This window comes from Gobio gobio, assembly GCF_949357685.1.
Source record: "Gobio gobio genome assembly, chromosome: 10".
In the NCBI taxonomy this organism is placed as follows: domain Eukaryota; kingdom Metazoa; phylum Chordata; class Actinopteri; order Cypriniformes; family Gobionidae; genus Gobio; species Gobio gobio.
In genome coordinates this window covers 22466412-22480006 of record NC_137116.1, presented here as the reverse complement: position 1 = coordinate 22480006, position 13595 = coordinate 22466412, and the positions used below count along the sequence as shown (strand labels likewise).

The window sequence follows — 13595 nt, the reverse complement described above, 5'->3', positions numbered from 1 at the left end:
TGGCATAACATATAGGGAAAACATTATAGATATTAGTGGTTATTGTTCAGCAGTGTATTTTGATATCTTACTGAATTAAAAGCAAGAGATGAGATCAATTAAATCTGTCAATTAGACAAAGGTCAGAAAAAAACTGGTATTACACCTGACATTTCTGTCCCCCTCACTTCTGAAAAGATGGCTACGCCCCTGTATATATATATATATATATATATATGAACATATGTAAATGTGTGTATATACATTTACATACATGGATATACACTCACCTAAAGGATTATTAGGAACACCATACTAATACTGTGTTTGACCCCCTTTCGCCTTCAGAACTGCCTTAATTCTACGTGGCATTGATTCAACAAGGTGCTGAATGCATTCTTTAGAAATGTTGGCCCATATTGATAGGATAGCATCTTGCAGTTGATGGAGATTTGTGGGATGCACATCCAGGGCACGAAGCTTCCGTTCCACCACATCCCAAAGATGCTCTATTGGGTTGAGATCTGGTGACTATGGGGGCCATTTTAGTCCAGTGAACTCATTGTCATGTTCAAGAAACCAATTTGAAATGATTCGAGCTTTGTGACATGGTGCATTATCCTGCTGGAAGTAGCCATCAGAGGATGGGTACATGGTGGTCATAAAGGGATGGACATGGTCAGAAACAATGCTCAGGTAGGCTGTGGCATTTAAACGATGCCCAATTGGCACTAAGGGGCCTAAAGTGTGCCAAGAAAACATCCCCCACACCATTACACTACCACCACCACCACCAGCCTGCACAGTGGTAACAAGGCATGATGGATCCATGTCCTCATTCTGTTTACGCCAAATTCTGACTCTACCATCTGAATGTCTCAACAGAAATTGAGACTCATCAGACCAGGCAACATTTTTCCAGTCTTCAACTGTCCAATTTTGGTGAGCTTGTGCAAATTGTAGCCTCTTTTTCCTATTTGTAGTGGAGATGAGTGGTACCCTGTAGGGTCTTCTGCTTTTGTAGCCCATCCGCCTCAAGGTTGTGCGTGTTGTGGCTTCACAAATGCTTTGCTGCATACCTCGGTTGTAACGAGTGGTTATTTCAGTCAAAGTTGCTCTTCTATCAGCTTGAATCAGTCGGCCCATTCTCCTCTAACCTCTAGCATCAACAAGGCATTTTCGCCCACAGGACTGCCGCATACTGGATGTTTTTCCCTTTTCACACCATTCTTTGTAAACCCTAGAAATGGTTGTGCGTAGGCTTGCTATGATAGTCGGTGTTGCCGGTGTTACCGGTGTCCAGACTCAACACCGGTTACATTACTTGCCCACCGTGGCACCGCCCACCGTCTTTTTGATTTTTTTATAGGCCTAGTAATAAAATAATTTAGTTCAGTTAGAGAACAGACAATACAAATAAAAACTGAACGTATCTGCTTAATAAAGCAGGATCCGACCATGAATCTCGGCAGCTGCAGGAGTCATTCATCAGATTTAAGAGTAAGGAGCTGACTGAGATGATCGCGGAAGATTTGGTTTCAAAGCGAAACGCAAAAGCGTTTGTCATTTGTTTTGTTGTTGTGTTTTTCATAAAAAATAATAGGCTAATGAACCCACAATTCAAGCAACCCGCAGCCGAATTGGTGCTAATTCAAAACCGAAAGTAAAATGTGCACGGCCGCACAGAGCACGCATTGTTTACTTTCGCCTGGCTCCGCAGTGCGAGCCTCCGCGCTACGCTGACTGCGCGCATTTATTTTTGCCACGCGCACCCTCGTGCTCGTCGAGTATAAACAAGGCTTTACGGACGAACTGTTATTCATTCATGGCGTGCATCTCAATCATAGACTGATCAATACTTGATCAGTGCCCTGACTACTGAACTAGGGAACTGATTGAGACGCACCCATGGCCTCACAGAGCGCACATTTACAGACGAGCTGTCATTCACTGTGTGTGCGCACTGGCGCGTTTTCAGTTCAGAGCGGTCGTGTGCATGTTACTTTCGGTTAGATAGAATTAGTGATTTAAAAGCCTCCACCGGTGATACCGGTATTACCGGTGTTGTCACACATAAATTAACCGGTGGGGAAATTTCCTCACCGTCACATCCCTAGTTGTAAGTGAAAATCCCAGTAACTGAGCAGATTGTGAAATACTCAGACCGGCCCGTCTGGCACCAACAACCATGCCACGCTCAAAATAGCTTAAATCACCTTTCTTTCCAATTCTGACATTCAGTTTGGAGTTCAGGAGATTGTCTTGACCAGGACCACACCCCTAAATGCATTGAAGCAACTGCCATGTGATTGGTTGATTAGATAATTGCATTAATGAGAAATTGAACAGGTGTTCCTAATAATCTTTTAGGTGAGTGTATGTGTATGTATATATATATATATATATATATATATATATGTATATATATGTATATATATATATACACACACACGTACTGTACACCACACACACATCAGAAAGTCCATTTTATTTCTAAGGCACTTTATACAATATAGATTGTTTCAAAGCAGCTTCACAATAGTTACAAATTCAAGTTCAGATGCTGTTAAGCAGCTCTAGCAAGCCAATAGCGTCATTATTCAGCTCAAGTCAGTTCATTGTTGATTCAGTTCGGTTCCATAACTGTGTAAAATTCATCAGTTGTGCATACAATGCAGTATATTTGTGCACATGTACATGTAAGTGCTATGACAAACTCCTGCACTCTACTGAACAAGCAAAAGACACAAGATAGTATTTTACATTATTCACATCTGTGTTGAATGGAGCCACAGTTTCATTTAAAAAAACATATAATTATGCAGACATCATAAGCAAGGCATGTGACACCCAATCCCACAACAAAGCACAATGAACAAAGATGTACTTTCAGGTAACCTGCACTAACCAAACAGTAGCCACTGGAATGAATGGGGATGCTAATGGAATGCACTTTCCAGGTCTTTTAGTTAAAATGTAAAATATTAAAGATTAAAATATTGGACACATTAGAATGAATGCATTATTTACAGGTTACCTGAAGGCATTTAGATCAAAAGTATGTGTATTTGGGTGGTTGACGTGACGCTACATTTTTGTGTTCATGGTGACAAATATAAATAAAAATTTATAATATTTCATTCAAATATCTGTTGTTATATACAGTTTAATCTTCCAGAACTAATACATCTAATTAATGAGTATTATAATTCAAATATGTAAATATTTTTTTTTTTAAACATGACATTTGTCCACTGGCGTGACTGTCCGGGGTAGCGTTGCTTATCTTAAAACTACTGTAATTAAATGAAAAATAAGTCTAAATACATTCAAATACTTGAATAGATGTTATACCGGTGTTAACTTAATGAAACTAAAGGTTATAAGTCATAAGGTCCCCATTTAGAATAATTGTGACACATTACATTTTGTCCGCAAAACTGGTGTCCACCTGGTGTGACACCATTCTGTAGATTTAAATGGGCATTCATTTGGGCACCCTATTACTGAGAGGGAGTCTTCTTCAATCCAGGAAGTACAGTAGACCTCACTGGAGCACATGGACTGCCCAGAAGGTAAGTTCTGTTTCAAATATTTTCACAATATTGCTATTTCCGTGCACTGTTGGAAATGGGATCCATTATGCAGTCCTTTGGTGTGACATAATTTAAGTATTGATCTGAAAATTTCCATCAATTTAAATTGATTAACTATTGAAAATAAAGTAAACCTTAACACTCTTAGTCAGGATTGAAGAGTGTCTCTCATATAGCTAGGCCACAAACTGGCCTTTATCTTGAAAATGTCCACTGGTGTGACAGCACTGTCCTATAGTGTGACATGAAATCAGTGTCACACCATTTCCATTTCCAGTGTCTGGTGGAAATGGCTGTTACACCAGTGGACGTAAACATTCTTTGTTCAGTGATGTCCGGTTCGTGAACGAATCGTAACCACAGACTGTTAACAATTGTTTTTAATTAGTAGGCTATTTAAACATTATGATAAACATTTTTTGTAAAAAAAAATCTCTGACTCTGTCAGCCACAACGAACGTGCTGTGTGGGCCCACCTCAAACCAGTGGTACAGGAAATTATAGCAAACTCTGGCCACAAGATTGACACGCTTCATGTGTTGAGTGATGGTCCAGTCACCCAATACAGAAACAAGGCAAACTGTTACCTTTTGAGTAGTGTACCCTACACATGGAGGCTGAAGCGAATCACCTGGAATTACTGCGAGAGAGCCCATGGGAAAGGTGCACCCGATGGAGTTGGGGGATCAGTGAAACGCATGGCAGACAACTATGTCCATGGGGGGCAAGACATACAAAGCCCTAAGGACCTCTATGAGTTCCTAGCCCGAAAAGAGGTCCCAAACATAAAATTCAAATGGATCGATGAGGCAGATATCCAGGTGTTCAACGAGATGTTGCCACCTTCTGTCCCGAAAGTACCTGGCATCTTAAACACGCACCAAATACTTTCCTTCTCTGCTGGAGAGATCTTCTATAGGTCTCTAAGCTGTTTCTGCCGCTACCCAGAGATGTGCGATTGCTTCTCTCCAAGCAAGATGAGGCCAGACAATCGGCCAAAAGATTCAGAGGAACCGCTTGCCTGTGAAGTCCAAGAGACCCAACCTGAGAGTCCCAGAGGTGGAGAGGAAGAGGAGGAAGAGTATGACGACAAGTACACTGTAGGGAAATTCGTCATCGTCCGCTATGACAAGAAGCCATTTGTTGGCCAGATCACACAACTAAATGCTGAGCACATTGAGGTCAATTGCATGGTACAAATTGGCTGGATAACACATTCAAGTGGCCTGCTAGGCGAGACTGCATTATGTACAGCGAGGACCAACTTGTCAGTGTCATCTCTGAGCCAGAGCCCCACCAGCGTGCAGCCCAGCTCACCAAATATGACTGGCTGATGTTCAATGCGGTGTGAAAGGAGGAGGATGAGTCCTTAAACTCTAAAACTACTGTTTTTTTATTTGTTTGTATTTCATGGTGTACTCTGTTGTACAGCACAGTTCCAAAAGAAAATAATCAGTTTACTATGAATTATTATTTGTAAGAACTACAGGATGTTTTGCTGTTTTATATAGGTCAATTCCATTTAATTATTTATTCCATTATTTGTTTACATGTTCATGTTATGTTGCTAAATGTTATGATAGCGCACAGGTTTTTTTTTTTTATAGGAATGTTGGTTTCTTCTTCTTTATTGTACAAAAAACATTTGAGCTTTAAGTTGTAACTTTATTTGAATGATTTTTTATAATTATTTGAACAAAAAATAATAAATGTGACTGTACAAAACCGGGGCATATCTGTACTTTTTGTTGTCCAATGATGTCCTGTGGTGTGACAAAGTGAATTATAAGTGGAAAAGGCACTTAAATGAACAAATTTATGTAAAAGGTGTTGAATAGTATAATAATGATATCATCACTATGCACATATAAGGATGGAATGAAGCTTCATTAGGTTTTATACTAATTATAATTAATATAATCCAGACATTTGGGTAAAGTCCCTATGTGTACATCTTATAGTGGGATAATAACATGATTGTGAATTTTTATTGGCTACTTCTGATGTGGGAATGTAATTAGGACAAATTCATATTTGTCTTATCGTTCACACAATCTCTGAATTAAATATTAACATAAAAAATGTTGTCACACCAGTGGACAATATTTGGGACTACCACACAAAAAAGTCAATAAAATGCAAAATAAATAAGGAATTAGAAAGGGACACATTCAGTTTTTAATTATTCACATATTAAGCAATATAATTAATATAATTAAATTTGACATACATTTTAGATTTTTTTTTTTCCCACTTTGGATTTTAGTTCACGTCAACCACCCATTTACAAATGCATTTACTAAGGACAAAAACCTGTACTTTGAAAGAGATCTGGCTGTGTACAGCAAGAAGTACAGTTTATTCAAAAATGTTATTTAAATGTAACTGAGAAAAGTCTTTGGGGGAAATCAACTTTCAAGTCAGGTTGTTTTAGATATATTTTATTTCTCTCTCAATCAGATTCTACTCAGCCAACTTCACCTATATAAATGGGAAAAGTGGCAAGTAGTCAAACTGCTTATAGACACAGAGGTGCTGCAGTGACTTTCTGGATACACATAAACACAGGGTCAGGGACACAACTGCTGTCTACCTCTCTCAGAAGAGGCTGTAGAAAAAAGGGTGAAAAAGCAAGGAGAAAATAGAAGAGTGGCTTAAACATGTAGAAAATGCATGCAATATGTATCAGTAACAATGTCACATAAAAGCTTTGCAAATTCTAATTAGTCACTTATAAAGAAGATTAGGCTTATAAATCTTCCATTATTATGTGTTAATTTTTTTAATAAAACTTATATAAATTATAAAACAAGCACGGGATGACAGCTTGAGGTTAGTTTCTATAATTCACAAGATTTCACAAAATTAATAAAAAATATTATTACCTGTAGCTTTCCCTTTGTGCAGTGGTTGAGCAGCAGTAAACAGTGGGATGCTTCGGTCATGAGGTGCTCTTTCAGCTGAGTGGGTATTGAGTCTGATGAGACGTCAACCAGAAACCTCAGAAGACTCCGAGTTAGTAAACCTATCCTCTTCTCAATACTAGAGAAATATTGAATAAACATTGTGTTTACATGTTTACTGTGTTTAGTAAAATACATCTGAAATAAGCATACAAGAGAGTGACTATAAATCAGTTCTTAGATTATTCCAATTTCATGTAGTTGAACTGAAGCATTGTGCATGTTTGATGCTTTGGATGGTTACCATGGCCAAGCAATCTGCAGAGTCTTTTGCAGAGCATCCAGGATACTCAGTCTGCATTCCTCCTCAGGAGCATCTGAGACTTCCAAGTATCCTACAATCACCCTCTCCAGCCTTTTCAGGTGACGAATAATTACTATACCCATCCTTTAAGATAACAACATGAAATAATATGTGTGAAAATATAATATAATGACAGACAACTTGGAACAAAAAATTATCTAAAGATGAGCAATATTATCACAACTATGCAAATCTAGTTAAGAATATTCTGAATGTGCAACGTAGTAAATATATCAACATGAAAATTGATTTATACTGTGGAGTGTTATAAGTGAGGAGACGGGAGACAGAGATGCGTCGAGTCAGCTTTACTCTCCACTTCAATAATTGTACAATTCTTCAAAACTGTACAGCGAGATGTAAACAACAGTCACACAACGTTAACCCGGAAGCGCTTAACTAGAAACCCCGCTCCCTTAAAGGTACAGTCTCTCGGTGAATGTCTCTCTCAGTTTACTTGTGGTTCACCACAATACTGCATTTTTCACCCAAAATTTTCTGGACAATTTCACCAAAAGTGGTCCCGGCTATTAGCTAGATTTTAGAAAGGCTTCATTACCTACAACAGTTGCCAAATGTCCATTTGAATATTAAAGGAATAGTTCACCCAAAATGTTCTAAAAAACATTTGGACCTAACCTAGAAAAATCTAATCAAATACGGTAAATGGAAGCTTGCTTGCTTGGCACGCGATAATCAATGAAGTTTTTCTCGTGTCATCAAGCACTTCAGCAAGAACCAATGGTGTTTGTTCTTATGTGTCAAATATGGTATATACATACATACATACATACATACATACATACATACATACATACATACATATATATATATACACATATATACATATATATATATATATATATATATAAACATATACACACACATACATACAGGTGCTGGTCATATAATTAGAATATCATCAAAAAGTTGATTTATTTCACTAATTCCATTCAAAAAGTGAAACTTGTATATTATATCCATTCATTACACAGACTGATATTATTCAAATGTTTATTTCTTTTAATTTTGATGATTAAAACTGACAACTAAGGAAATTCCCAAATTCAGTATCTCAGAAAATTTGAATATTACTTAAAGGGTAACTAAACCCTAAACCAACTTTTTTTAGTTAATGATCTGTAATACTGGGGCTTTATTAATGCTGTTCATTGATTCGAGTAAATGTTTTGACATTTGAGTATAAAGTGTTTTAATTCTATAAAATATGGTGTAAAACCGCCAAAGTGCTGCCCTCTTAAGGTTGAACGGTGGCTACTGCAGTTGAATTTTCCTATTGGACGTTGTGGTACATCGTGACGTAGGATGGTACCTCCAACGGCTCACTATCCGCGCCCCTGGCACGAGCTCACCACGCCCTCAGAAATGTTTCCCCCAATCACACGATGAGAACGGCTTTACTCCAGTATGAACTGTCATATTACATGAAGTGGAAACATTATGAATGAAACTCACTTGACACATGCTTTAACATTGTATTGAAGAAAATACGGTTAAATAATGAAGTTGTCAGTACACGTCAGGCTTTTCTTGCGATTTTATTGCCGCCCGTCATGTGTACAGATAATTTTCATACATGAGACGCGCTTTCAAACCCTGACACGCAAGTGGTTGCCGCGGACGCAGATAGATTAGGTCGGTTCTCTTGCGCGGCTGCTTCACTAGCATCGTCGGCATCGGGAGTTAAAGCAGTTTGAGCAGCGGCTCGCATTGATAAGGCTCCGGGTTTATGTCTACAGACAATCCACCCTCCTCCACTTCAGGTGAAGGTAGGAGAAATGACCGCTCTGTTGCAAAGCTGGCGTCACTCCAGTCATTCTCCATCTTCGCGACTCGCGAGTCTGACAGCTGTCAATCAACCCGTCCCTGCGGGTCTCAGGTGCACACCCTCCGCTCAGCCCCGCCCTCGGTTCGTCCCCTCTGTGTCCGCCGGGCTCTGCCCACTTTTCCAGCATTTTTTGAAAATTGCCAGTGGGTGGAGTTAAGCTCTGAGCAGGGGTTTAGTTACCCTTTAAGACCAATACAAAGAAAGGATTTTTAGACATCTTGGCCAACTGAAAAGTATGAACATGAAAAGTATGAGCATGTACAGCACTCAATACTTAGTCGGGGCTCCTTTTGCTTGAATTACTGCAGCAATGCGGCGTGGCATGGAGTCGATCAGTCTGTGGCACTGCTCAGGTGTTATGAGAGCCCAGGTTGCTCTGATAGTGGCCTTCAGCTCTTCTGCATTGTTGGGTCTGGCATATCGCATCTTCCTCTTCACAATACCCCATAGATTTTTTATGGGGTTAAGCTCAGGCGAGTTTGCAGGCCAATTAAGAACAGGGATACCATGGTCCTTAAACCAGGTACTGGTTGCTTTGGCACTGTGTGCAGGTGCCAAGTCTTTTGGAAAATGAAATCTGCATCTCCATAAAGTTGGTCAGCAGCAGGAAGCATGAAGTGCTCTAAAACTTCCTGGTATATGGATGCGTTGACCTTGGACCTCCAGGGCTCGACATAAGCAATGGCCCGATGGCCCGGGGCCAGTAAAAGAGTATGTCGGGCTAGTTGAATGGCCAATCACTGGCCAGCGCGGGCCAGTGATTGGCCATCCGCAAAGGCAAAACAAACGCCATACCGTCATACAGAATTGCGAAGATGTTGGCTCTCAGTACCTCACCGATGTAGCATGTCGAAGGTAAGTTACTCAACTAGCTAGCTAATATATCACCGTAACTTTGCTCATAAATGATAGATCCAAAGTGCGAGTGCTTGACTTGTGTCATGAGTGAATTTGGGTGTCATTCCAAAGGCTTCGGGCGCTCTGAAACAGACCGAGAGGAGACGAGTAAATTATACTTTCGGTTTCATATGCACGTCAGGGATGGCTGACGCAGAGGTCGAGAGGTACCGACAAGAGATAGTCAGGCTCACCTCCACGCACAGCTTGGGCTCTGGAACCACACTTCTTGAGAGAGGCTGGACTCTCTACCACTCAGGAGTTGCCCATGGTGAGAGGCAGAGGGCTGGAGTGGGTTTGCTTATAGCCCCCCAGCTCAGCCGCCATGTGTTGGAGTTCACCCCGGTGAACGAGAGGGTCGCTTCCCTTCGCCTTCGAGTCGGGGATAGGTCTCTCACTGTCGTTTGTGCCTACGGCCCGAACGGCAGTGCGGAGTACCCGGCCCTCTTGGAGTCGGATGAGGGTGCTGGAAAGTGCACCAACTGGAGACTACATCGTCCTACTGGGGGACTTCAACGCCCACGTGGGCAGTGACAGTGACACCTGGAGGGGCGTGATTGGGAGGAACGGCCCCCCTGATCTGAACCCGAGCGGTGTTCTGTTATTTGACCTTCGGCCATTTGTCTTGGACACTCGGGTGAAGAGAGGGGCGGAGCTGTCAACTGATCACCACCTGGTGGTGAGTTGGATCCGATGGCGGGGGAGGAAGCTGGACAGACTCGGCAGACCCAAACGTACTGTGAGGGTCTGTTGGGAACGTTTGGCCGAGCCCCCTGTCAGAGAGATCTTCAACTCCCACCTCCGGCAGAGCTTCAACCGGATCCCAAGGGAGTCTGGAGATATTGAGTCCGAGTGGACCATGTTCTCCACCTCCATTGTCACTGCAGCCGTAAGGTCTCTGGTGCCTGTTGAGGCGGCAATCCCCGAACCCGGTGGTGGACACCGGAAGTAAGGGATGCCGTCAAGCTGAAGTAGGAGTCCTATCGGGCCTGGATGGCTTGTGGGACTCAGGAGGCAGCTGACAGGTACCGGCAGGCCAAGCGGACTGCAGCCCGGGTAGTCGTGGAGGCAAAAAAAAAAAATCGGGCCTGGGAGGAGTTTGGTGAGGCCATGGAGAAAGACTATCGGTTGGCCTCGAAGAGATTCTGGCAAACCGTTCGACGCCTCAGGAGGGGGAAGCAGTGCCCTACCAACACTGTTTACAGTGGAGATGGGCAGCTGTTGACCTCAACTGGGGATATCGTCGGGCGGTGGAAGGAATACTTCTAGGATCTCCTCAATCCCACCGACATGTCTTCCATTGAGGAAGCAGCGGCTGGGGACTCGGAGGAGGACTCGTCCATCACCAGGGCTAAAGTCATCGAGGAAGTTAAAAAGCTCCTCGGTGGCAAGGCACCGGGGGTGGATGAGATCCGCCCTGAGTACCTCAAGTCTCTGGATGTTGTGGGGCTGTCTTGGCTGACACGCCTCTGCAACATCGCATGGCGGTTGGGGATAGTACCTCTAGGCTGGCAGACCGGGGTGGTGGTCCCTCTTTTCAAGAAGGGGGACCGGAGAGTGTGTTCCAACTATAGGGCATCACACTTCTCAGCCTCCTCGGGAAAGTCTATGCCAGGGTACTAGAGGGAAGAATTCGGCCGATAGTCAAACTTCGGATTCAGGAGGAACAGTGTGGCTTTCGTCCCTGTCGTGGAACACTGGACCAGCTCTATACCCTTTCCAGGGTGCTGGAGGGTTCATGGGAGTTTGCCCAACCAGTCCACAAGTGTTCTGTGGATTTGGAGAAGGCATTCGACTGTGTTCCTCGTGGCATCCTGTGGAGGGTGCTCTGGGAGTATGGGGTCGGTGGCCCCCTGCTTAGGGCTGTTCGGTCCCTGTACGACCTGAGCAAGAGCTTGGTTCGCATTGCCGGCAGTGAGTCAGACCTGTTCCCGGTGCATGTTGGACTCCGGCAGGGCTGCCCTTTGTCACCGGTTCTGTTCATAATTTTTATGGACAGAATTTCTAGGCGCAGCCAAGGGCCGGAGAGTGTCCGGTTTGGGGACCATACGATTTCGTTGCTGCTTTTTGCAGATGATGTTGTCATGTTGGCCTCCTCAGACAAGGACCTTCAGCGTGCACTGGGACGGTTTGCAGCCGAGTATGAAGCGGCTGGGATGAGAATCCTCCAAGTCCGAGGCCATGGTTCTCAGTCGGAAATGGGTGGATTGCCCACTTCAGGTTGGTGGAGAGTTCCTGCCTCAAGTGGAGGAGTTCAGGTATCTTGGGGTCTTGTTCACGAGTGAGGGAAGGATGGAACGGGAGATTGACAGACGGATCAGTGGAGTTTCTGCAGTAATGCAGTCGATGTACCGGTCTGTCGTGGTAAAGAAGGAGCTGAGCTGTAAGGCAAAGCTCTCGATTTACCGGTCAATCTACGTTCCTACTCTCACCTATGGTCATGAGCTGTGGGTCATGACCGAAAGGACAAGATCCTAGATACAGGCGGCCGAAATGAGCTTTCTCCGTAGGGTGGCTGGACGCTCCCTTAGAGATAGGGTGAGAAGCTCGGTCACTCGGGAGGAGCTCAGAGTAGAGCCGTTGCTCCTCCACATCGAGAGGAGCCAGCTGAGGTGGCTCGGGCATCTATTTCGGATGCCTCCTGGACGCCTTCCCAGGGAGGTGTTCCAGGCACGTCCCACCGGGAGGAGGCCCCGGGGAAGACATAGGACACGCTGGAGGGACTATGTCTCCCGGCTGGCCTGGGAACGCCTCGGGGTTCCCCTGGAAGAGCTGGAGGAAGTGGCTAGGGAGAGGGAAGTCTGGGCGTCTATGCTTCGACTGTTGCCCCCGCGACCCGGCCCCGGATAAGCGGATGATGATGGATAGATGGATGGTGTTTTGAGTTAATTAGCTGATTAGAGTGTGGCACCAGGTGTCTTTTAACCTTTTCACAATGTTCTAATTTTCTGAGATACTGAATTTGGGATTTTCCTTAGTTGTCAGTTATAATCATCAAAATTAAAAGAAATAAACATTTGAAATATATCAGTCTGTGTGTAATGAATGTAACATACAAGTTTCACTTTTTGAATGGAATTAGTTAAATAAATCAACTTTTTGATGATATTCTAATTATATGACCAGCACCTGTATATATATCACTGATTCTTGAGATGAGGGACGAAACATGTCCCAAACACAAAAGCCCTATTTATGTTAAAAAGTAAGAATGTCAACACAACAAAAATACTAAAAAAGTTACATCTAAGGGAAATTTGTATACTCAGGACATTTATTGCTTATTCTTTTAAATAATTTCTTTAGTATTCATTTCAAAGCACACTCTATAATAGGAAACACAAGTAATTGACCCTGTTCTCACCATGAGGTCACAATGTAAAACTGTCAAAGTGTTTAAAAATGCAACAATTTAAAAAATACAGTTACATTAAAAGGCAGAAATCTTTAAGATATCAAACCATACAACAAGTAAATATTGAATTTTATTTGCCATTAAAAATTAGCTATAAAAGTTGTGTCCTCACTTTGCGTCAACTCCGTCAGGATATTTTATAATTCTGAATAAATCAGGCAGTGTCATGGCCAGTGATGGGAATAACGGCGTTATAAATAAACGGCGTTAGTAACGGAATTATTTTTTCCAGTAACGAGTAATCAAACAAATTACTGTTTCTCCCGTTACAACGCCGTTAGCGTTACTGAGAAAAAAAATGCGGCGTTACTATAATTGAGCTCACTGAAGCGGTTTTCATCCGAACAGGCTCTGTCAGTCTGACCTGCAACGTGTGTGTGTGTGTGCGTGTGCGCGCGCGCCAGCCATGCGTGTTTTGGTACCATAGACATAACTAATGATGATGATTGGTGGGTGGGAGACAAAGTTGAAGTTGATAGGTTGAGTTCACACCTATTTTTTTACGGTCTATGGTTCACACACACACACACACACACACACACACACACCTATGACGCACACGCATATGCATAGTCAGCGATGGCAAGTCCAA

At 42.8% G+C, this 13595-nt stretch overlaps 1 protein-coding gene across 3 annotated transcripts in view; it reads right to left on the bottom strand.

Moving 5' to 3' along the window:
• The window catches only part of tti2 (TELO2 interacting protein 2), a 106948-nt gene that overhangs the window by 41485 nt on the left and 51868 nt on the right, over positions 1 to 13595 (bottom strand). For 2 of the 3 annotated variants that reach the window (XM_079827895.1, XM_079827894.1), the window contains exons 5-6: positions 6783 to 6926; positions 6461 to 6617 (exon numbers count right to left, since the gene is read on the bottom strand). In XM_079827895.1, the coding sequence (XP_079684021.1) occupies positions 6461 to 6617; positions 6783 to 6926 (301 nt within the window). Of the gene's footprint in view, positions 1 to 4984; positions 6184 to 6460; positions 6618 to 6782; positions 6927 to 13595 lie in introns of those variants that run through there. The other variant, XM_079827893.1, reaches the window with a different exon arrangement.